General features: G+C 41.0%; 2 protein-coding genes across 2 annotated transcripts; both read right to left on the bottom strand.

Annotated features, from left to right (window-relative positions):
* Window positions 1-385: 385 nt before the first annotated feature.
* On the bottom strand, window positions 386-1,662 carry LOC117495494. The gene is made up of 2 exons (XM_034146774.1): window positions 1,162-1,662; window positions 386-936 (listed from the first exon to the last, which is right to left on the bottom strand). The coding sequence occupies exons 1-2, from the start codon at window positions 1,600-1,602 to the stop codon at window positions 556-558; spliced, it is 822 nt and encodes a 273-aa protein (XP_034002665.1). The 5' UTR covers window positions 1,603-1,662; the 3' UTR covers window positions 386-555.
* A 2,015-nt stretch (window positions 1,663-3,677) lies between these two features.
* On the bottom strand, window positions 3,678-7,940 carry LOC117495493 (uncharacterized protein C1orf226-like). The gene is made up of 3 exons (XM_034146773.1): window positions 7,606-7,940; window positions 7,267-7,391; window positions 3,678-6,016 (listed from the first exon to the last, which is right to left on the bottom strand). Exons 1-3 carry the CDS (start codon window positions 7,789-7,791, stop codon window positions 5,401-5,403), a joined length of 927 nt encoding a protein of 308 aa, XP_034002664.1. The 5' UTR covers window positions 7,792-7,940; the 3' UTR covers window positions 3,678-5,400.
* Between the last annotated feature and the right edge of the window lie 1,265 nt (window positions 7,941-9,205).

Genomic DNA, 9,205 nt, shown 5'->3' with positions numbered 1-9,205 from the left:
AAGGGAATGAGGCTATAATGGGTAATTTTTTTGGTATTTTGAGCAAAACACTTCATAGACATGTTTTTTATATATCTGAGACTATAATATATGCCTAACAATAGTTTGGGCTTTACCATTAAGGCCCAATGTGACATATCACAGTTCAGATATTTGACACTAGGGGGGGGTTACTTTTCATAAATGTGGTGTATTTAGTCAAAATTAGGTTTACAAGGTGAAAAGGACTTACAGCCTCCCACACACTGATATAGATATCTCACTGACTGTAATGAGGGAGAAGGAAAGAGAGTGAGGAGAGTGCTTGCGGAGTACATTGACCCTTACATGAAAGACAAGACTGTTCTTTTATTTTAATAAGGTTTTTTATTAATAACATTATTTATAAATGTGTACACAGTAAAAGGGAAAAAAATACCTTTGCTAGCTAAAAAAAAAAGGCTTAAAAAAAAAGTGATTCTCCATTTGTACAAAGTCTGGTGGAGTTAAAAATAAAAATGTTTACAGACTTCCTTTGACCAAAAAGTGCTGTGAAAAAAAAAGAAGCTCACTGCTTTACTGCTCCTCCTCATCCAGTGACCGCCTGAATGAATATGGAGGAGATTGTTGCTGTGGGGTGTGTGGTACAGAGGGGTTTAATCTTGGTGTGGCCGTGTGTGGCCTTCGGGGTGGGTATGAGGGCACCTGGAAGTGTCCATATCCACTGTTGTTAGTATGAACTTGCATGAACTGGCTCATCAGGGAAAGGCCATTCTGTACAGTCACATTAATGTTGTCCATGGTGTTGTTCATACGATCCATGCTGGCTGCGCTGCGGCTGGTTGCTTCCTCCATTAAGTCCAACATCCGGCTTTTTAATCGCAGCTCTTCCTGCACCGCATGTTCAGCTGGAAGCTTCCTCTTCATGCGGTCACTTCTGTGGCCGTCCAGCCGTGCCTATAATAAACCAGAGAAAGTTTGAATTAATACACAATAGGACCATAGCCACCAGATAACAGAACACAAAAGGCATGTTGTGAAATAGCTCTCAATACATTTTACAAATAAAACAGCTCTAAATACTTTCTAATTTTACCAAGCTTAAACCGGTTCAGTTTTTCAGTGGAAGGTACTGCATCATAGTATATAGCAAGCCCTTTAAGATTGAAATCATGAACATACCTGGAGCAGATCCCTGCGATGACTCACAACCGCAGCAGTTGGCAGAGTTCCGTTGGATCTACTCGACTCTGGCAAATCCGTGGAATGCTCCAAACTCGGGGATGAACTTGGTCCGGGCGACGACTCTTCCATGTCGAACAAGTCCCCTTGTACCTGTTTTAGTTTCGCTGTAAGCTGGCCCTGTGAAATTGTGTTCTTCTCGTGAGGGAAATCTTTTTCAGTCGGGGTCCTCGGATATTGCGCCTGAAATAAGTCGGCTATCTCCGTATATTTAGGCTTGCAGGACTCCCAGTCTACATTATCCTGTATTTTTGTCGTCTTATACTCAAGTGTTACACTTAAAAGAAGTTCCACCTCGTCGTCGGACCACGAAAATAGCTCCTTTCTTGCGCGAATAACAGCCATCTTCGTTTGTTTGTTTTGTTTGTGCCTCACACACATCCGGGGGGGATCTTATACTCGCTGCTTTTGGTGTATTTTGTGGCGGAAGTTACAGCGCCACTTACAGTCCCGCCATATGTACTACAGCTTTCGAGCGGTCTCGTGTGGAAGTACAGCGCCACTTACAGTCCCAGCATATGTACTACAGAGTTTCCAGCGGCCTCGTTTGAACAGACACGTTAAATGAAACAAATGCATGTGAACGGAAGACTTTTTTGAATACGAATACTGTGCATAAAACGCAAACGGCCTCGTGTGAGCGGGGCCTGAATGTCAGTTTAGTGAGTGTTTATTCATTATCTGTGATGAGTGACACACTTTCTTATCACCTCCTTTAAACATCCTTATTGTCGCTTCAAATACAAGTCAGATTCAGGAGACACACAGACACAATCCTTTTTTTAGTTTTAAGTCGTCCATGAAAACACAACATGAACGGAGCATTTCTGACAAAGTTGGAAATGTTTTGGTTATTTTCAATGGGATATTTGTGGTTCACACTGGTTTCAAATGCACTTAGTTGAGAAAAAAAGCAACAAATGTACATTCCATCAACATCATTTGAGTCAAATCAACAACATTGTTAATTAAATGTGATCACATCAGAGTATTTGACCAGTAAAATCTTTATAAATAACACTTAAGGGCGTTGTTTCAAACTAGCGATAACCACCTAATAGTATCAGAAATGCAAAAATAATTTGAAGTATGTTTTCAGGGGCTTCGAGAAAACTTCAATTAGTACAACACAACTGAAGCCTAAAATAAAAAAAGTCCTATTTTTTAGGGTGACACATTAAGTTTTGGTCTATATTTGGGTAATTACAATCACCACTTTAGTAAAGGTCTCTACTTCTGGTCTTTTTGCTTTCCACTCTCTAGTCCAGGGGTGCCCAATACGTCGATCGCGATCGACCGGTTGATCGCAAGGGTAGTGTGGGTAGATCGCAAAAAAAAAAAAAAAAAAAAAAAAAAAAAAACATTCTTTAAAAAAAAAAAGTTAGCCTATCATCCATCCTTACTATGGCATTTGCCACTTGATTGACGTACAGGTAAGCCAGTCTGAGTTGTATTGTGCCATACGGGTTCATGCAGATGAGGGGGCCTCAACTCCTCATCTGAAGCGCAAATGCGGGGCGCCTATACGGCGCAATTAGTGACGACACAGATTGGGCAGGGGCGGACCTGTGGACCTGTAGGTAAATCATTTGGGCTTGGTCATTTTAAAAGTAGCTCCCAAGCTGAAAAAGTGTGGGCACCCCTGCTTCTAGTCCCACAGATATTTAAGGGCCAGTTCATTTAACACATTTTCCCACTAAGGTGTCATCTAGCAATGCAAATAGTTTCATTTAGGAAACATCTGCCACCCCGATATGGTGGAGATAGATTTAGTTTGTGCTCATAAAAGCACTCGAACATGACATTTGGAAACTCAGCAGAGCGATTCCACAAAAGGCCCTCTGTACAATCTACATAATGTTTTTTCTATTAAGACTTAAGATAAAATGTATTAAACTGTCTACAAAAAGGTTGAAAGAATTCGGAAATGATTTTGTGTAATTTGGTTGAGCTCGTAGCTGTTTTGTTACAGCTTTAAATAAATGGGGACACTTGTGGTATGTAAGACGGAGTCAGAGAGACAACGCTTCCTTTCTCTTTCTGCCACATTCCTCTCATTCTGCTGGCCCAAACTACAGCTGGCTCTGTGTCCCTCTCACTGTCTTCTGGGAATGTTCACCCTTTATTTTTGAAGTCAGGAAATCCTTACGAGGACACAGCGGTCACTCACAGAGGCCACTTGAGGATCTCACAGAAAAAACAGGATTTTTTTTAGGGTTTGAAATGTGCAATTTGTATCCTTGTGTGAAGTGTAATAAAAACACACTAATGCTCGGATAATAGTGTTGATATAATACAGAATGTCTCTAAGACAGCTTCTGCAACAGCCACACATTGATTCAGTAGAAGCAGATAACGCAGCAGCAGGTTATTTAGTGTTCATATCAGCTCACCTTTAAGCAGCTGAACACCTGACTCAGTCTCTGGTGAGTCAGAAAAGTCCGAAAAACAAGCCAGTGAATCGCTATTAAATATTTGAAACGCTCTGACTTTGGTTTACATTTTTCCATAACATTAAGGAGAAGATTATATATTCCTCATGAATTATTGCTTCCTTTCAACTCAAAACAATCTGACAAAACAAGATCGAGCCGCTAATTCTTTTGTCTTTGGTCTGTCACTCTGTGATTAAGCACACCTTTCATCTCTCTCTGTTGACAGCTCATTATCTTCTCGGGCTCTTTAGCTGGAAAACAACTTCTCAGCAGCACATCCTTTCATCCAGACTCTGTCAGGTTTCGGGGTGTAATAAGATTCTACTTTCAGTTCATAAAATAAAAAAATGTCAGCAGTAATGAAGCCTGAAAGTCATTCTCATTTTGGACCAGAGATGCGCTCATTTAAATTCTCTCAATCTGGTCCCACAAATTGCTCAATTTTGTTTCTACCAATATTTGCTCAGGACATATTAGTTCATATTGACTGGGGTCCAGGGCAAAGCTGCCTCATTTGTTATTGCAATATGCCAGCACCACATAATACCAACAGTCTTTTAAATGTAGTATTGGTTTCCTCCGTTCTGAAACTCAGTTTGCTGCTGCCAGGAAACACTGTTTAATCCAGATCCAGCAAAGAGCAATACATGTCCTTTCAAAAATCCTAACTCTTACAAATCTAGCATGGTTTTGGCACTGTTTCTTATTTTACCTGCTTGTTTTTCTTTTTAAAATTACTATCCCAGATTTCTTAAATATAAATAAATCAAAACAGAGGTGACCTATTGATTGGGATGCAGGTCAATAATCTTACTTTAAAAAATAAAAAGAGGTCATTTTCAGGATCACAATCTGTGCCAGAGGCCAGTGTAGGAGGGGAATTATGTATACCTCCTTCTGGACCAATAGGGGGATACATTACTTAATATGAATGAAGCTACAGTACGGGTCAAAAGTCTTCCAGTCCTGACACAATCTGAGAAACTGCTGCAAGACATTTTGTACCGAATGAACTGAAAGTGAAGCCCCCCCCCCCCCAAACCTCTCCATCTTTAACACGTCCGCACTCCATCTTGTTTCCCTCTTTGTGTATTCAGTTTTCATGCTGGAAATGACACTGACGAAAAATCTGCTATAACTTATATTTATATTGAAGGTAAAAGATATTGCTTTATATATATTGTAATTGGTTTCATAGTAGAAGCTTATGTAGGATATGGACTTACAGTGTGACCATTATGAAGCAAATATCCCTTTTAAAATGAATGGCATGATACTATATTAACTTAATACATTCTTTAAAAGTAATAATCTTTGTCAGAATTGAGTAGTTTTTACTTATTCCGCCCATTAAAAGGGATATTTCATTTCTTCAATTAAATTCATTATCTGATATTTCTTCATAACTAAAGCAGAGGTTACATGATATAAAACTTTGGAAGTGTTAAAACACTAAATGAAAAAAGGAATCCTTAATATATGTGTGTTTTATAGTTTGAAATGTTAAATGATGTAATCCCTCTGCATGAAGCTTGCAGTGTCTTGGTAAAAAGTTCCTAAAGATCCGGGCCATGTCCTGATTCCTGGAAGTGTTCCCTTTCCCTAAAGCAAACCCTGGAGCAGGAAGTATTTCAAAGTGGCAGTGAATGTTTGATCAGTACTCCATCAGTCCGTTTGAATTACCTCTTTAGTTGGAATGAAGAGCAGAAACTTTTTGAGACGTACTGATCTGGAATCTGGCTTGTTACTCAAACGACAGCAGGTCTGGGTGGGGCTCCAGGTCTTCAGCCCCTTTACTGCAGGGGGCGCCGTTCCCCAGCAGGATGTCTTCGCCCAGGCTGATGCGGCAGGAGGTCTTCCCCGTAGGGGTGGAGGCCAGACGGGACTCGGGCCCCGACGCTTTCTGCCAGACGTCGCAGGGCTTGGCTCTGGGCTCCACCATCGGGGGGTCTTTGTTGATGAGGTCCGGCACAGAGAGCTGGGGCTGATGTTCCTCCTCGCCTCCGTCACTGCTCCCGTTCTCCACCTCGTTTTCTCCTCCACCTGTGACTCCATGGACTTTTCCGTTGCTCCCCGTCTTCTCCCAGCGATCAGCATTCTTCTCTGCGGGGCCCAGGGGGGTCTCCTCTGACCCCTCGTCCTCCTTTTGCTCCTCACTGCTCCTCGGCTCCTCTGGGCCGATGAGGGGCGACTTCTCGGGAGAGGAGAGGAAGGAGGAAGAGTCAGCGGGGTCCGGGGAGGAGACCACGGGGTCAGAGGAGATCATCATGTCCTGGGTCTTCAGAGCCCGGGGCAGACGCTTCTTCCCCGTCGGGGGTGGTGGGTCCAGCCGGGGGAAGGAGTCGAAGGAAGAGATGTGACTGGGGGAGAGAATTGATACAGAGATATTAACAGACAGTAAAAAACATTATTGAGCATCAAAGTGATCCAGAGAAGCAAGGGGCCAGTTGAATAAAGCCTAAGTGGGATTTGACTCAGATGACCTGGGCTCGAGACAGACAAAGTCACACATTTGAAGACTTTAGACTTGGTTTGAGAAAAATCATAAAAGACCATGCAACTGAACTTGGACTTCTAATGGCTCGACTACACTTGGCCTTTTTGAAAAATATTTGATTACTTCCACCAAGATAATTTCTACCAAGATAACTTCTACCAAGCCCAAATATGAAAAATCTAACTTAACTTAAGGCTTGGGATCTGACTTTGAAAATGTTTTGCTAGTCATGTTGATTATTTTCTTAATTTCATTCAGAATGTGTGTCTGGTCTGCAGTGTAGTCGTATTTTTGAGCATGTAATTAACATCCTCAAGAAGAAATGATGGGATGAATGAGGTCATGCTGTAAAGATGCTCTTACATGTTCTGGGCTTGAAAACGCCACATATTTATTTCCACGCATTCTGGTTTTAAATCTGTTTTTAAATCCTTTTAAAACAGATTTACCCACCCAGTAAAAATTCAATGTATTTAAAGAGCTGCTCAAAAATCACTTCTACTCGAATTATTTTTATTAGGAGAGACAAAAGAAAAATACTTCTGGAACAAATCCTTAAATATGATATGCAAAACAACCTGGATGAGTGTGTGCATGTGAGCAGGGAATGCATACACAGTTAAAGGCATTACCATTTTGACCGAGTAAGAAGCTGAATACTTCAGAGTTATTGAACTTCAGACGTCTCACAGGTGCCTTTGTTGTCATTATTCATTCTATAACCCCATTTCAGTGGAAACATAATAAATCCTTTGCCTTTCCTGCCTTATTTACAGTTATAGACTCTTCTGTCAGTAAAGGGTCATTTCATATTTTAACAGAAAATATGTCTTTCAGTGGTTTAATCAAAATAATTGAATGCATAGCCTTGGAAGCTTTTGTGACTTTTTTTACAAATGTATCCACAAAAAGAAATACATACAGTACAATAGGAGCAAAAAATGACCTTTTATAAGGTCTAATAGAAAATAAAACTGTCTTAACGAGTCTGTAAACTACTTTGTGATTGTCTTCAAGATTAAAGTTTAAATTAAGTTTGAGAAGTTTAATCTGACCAACAATAAGTACTTTCCTCCACACCAATATAAAGGAGAAATATGTGTGTGTGTTTACCTGTTTGCAGTGGTCTGATTGAGTTGCTCCATACAGCTCCACACCACATCAACGTTCTTGTTGACCTCTGTGACCCCAATGTCCCCTAGGTGGCTGGACTCCTTTCTTCTTAACAAGTCATTGACCTGAGAGAAAGAAAGAAAAGGAAGGGCCAAAGATTGACAAACAGACAGAAAAAAGACAGAGAGGAAGAAGAAAGAAAGTCAGAAAAGACAAAAAGTACTCAAATGAACTCCACTGGTACAGCAATAAAGACATTACATGTACTCTATGACCCAAATATCAAGCGTTTAAAGAATACATGAGGTGTAAAGAAGTGAATCCTTGGGCTGAGCTCACCTTTGCCCCGACAGCCTTGCCCAGGTTAATGGCATTCTTAAGCCTCTGCTGTCCTCCGGAGGAAGGAGAGTCGACAGAGCTGGACCCCAGGTTGTGGCTAGCTGATGCTGGGGGGCGGCGGGCCGAGGGGGGGCCGGGCCTGGACGTCTGAGGACTCTGCTGCTGGGCAACGGAGTTCTCAAACATACTTTGGTCAACTGGAAGGAGAGAAGGAAGACGGATAGATTAATTCCCAGCAGGAGTTAAGAGATGATGTGTATCTGCATTAACAGCACATGCTGCAGACCCTCGAGCACTTGACAATACAAATGGGATGTTTGCTTTGAAATTGAGATAACAAACTCAGTTCTTGAAGGGCAGTGAGAGAAACACTCCACTGAAAATGCAGATGATTGGTCACTTTTCATAATGTTAAAAGTCACCCCTTGAAACTAGAGGGGCGCAAGTACTTGATGTGCAAGTGGTACAATTTTGGTGGAGTATTCCAGGGACCACCTCATGTTACTCTGTTGTCACTGTGCAGCTTTGCACCAAATAAACTGACGTTGCATCATCACAGCAGTTTCAAGGACATTTCGTGAGAAGACATGAAACATAGGAGGGCCACACAGTAACAAGGTATGTAATGATCAAAGACAAATATTTAAAAATAAATAAAGAAAACTGCAATGACATGCACAAAAAAATACAACAAATGAAAAGGAAGTGGACCAAAATGCAGGATCAGGAACATAAAAGGTGAACTCAGGTGGTTTTCATTCCACTTCAGACAGATGATCTTACCTCATGGAGAGAAACGTTTCTCGGAAAGCATTTAATGAAACATAGAATTATCAGATTTGAGAACAATCTACTCTTAAAGATGCATATTATTGAGCTTTTACTGCTTAACATGCTGCTGATTCATGTCTTCTACAAGAGGACAAGTCAGGAGAGCTAATAGGTAGGAGTGCAGCCTTGGCTTGCTTACACCTATCTGAAAGGGACATTGTCTTGGACAGATAAATGGAGAGAAAATATCCCCATTTGGAATCAGATAGAGCGTCAAACTCGGGCGGAACAGCTAACCTTGACTTCACTTTGCACACTCAAGCATTTTACTACACTTACTGTACCAATCAAGAGATCTACCAAAGCACATTAGCCAGGGGCCAGAGAAAATGTGAACTGATATTATGAATCAGCGCGATACAGAGGGCATTCAGGGTAACATCAAAGACACACAGAGAGAGAAGAAGAAGAACAGATAGCAAAATCAACATTTCCTTCACAGCATGCATGCAGTTATAAGAGTCATCAAAGCAATTGGAACAGCAAAGAGCTGCAAGGTGTAACATAGTGGATCTTGCAATTCATTTCATTATACTGTATAGTAGATTGTGTTCTGATATCTGTTTGCATTTGTGATTGTGTCTTATAATGCCCTCCCACTACCTCAATGCAGCAGCTTATTTTTAGCAGTACTTACCATCCCCTAGGTTGAAATATTTGCCTGCCTTATATCTCCTATTTTCCGTCTATTACTATTAAATATGGGGCTATATGTGCACTTTGTTGTGATCTAGATGGGCATTAGCAATTGATGGATGAATGTTTTTCT

This window comes from Trematomus bernacchii, unplaced genomic scaffold (genome assembly GCF_902827165.1).
Source record: "Trematomus bernacchii unplaced genomic scaffold, fTreBer1.1, whole genome shotgun sequence".
Classification (NCBI taxonomy): domain Eukaryota; kingdom Metazoa; phylum Chordata; class Actinopteri; order Perciformes; family Nototheniidae; genus Trematomus; species Trematomus bernacchii.
The sequence above is the reverse complement of the archived record's forward strand: the minus strand, read 5'-3'. Positions and strand labels throughout refer to the sequence as shown.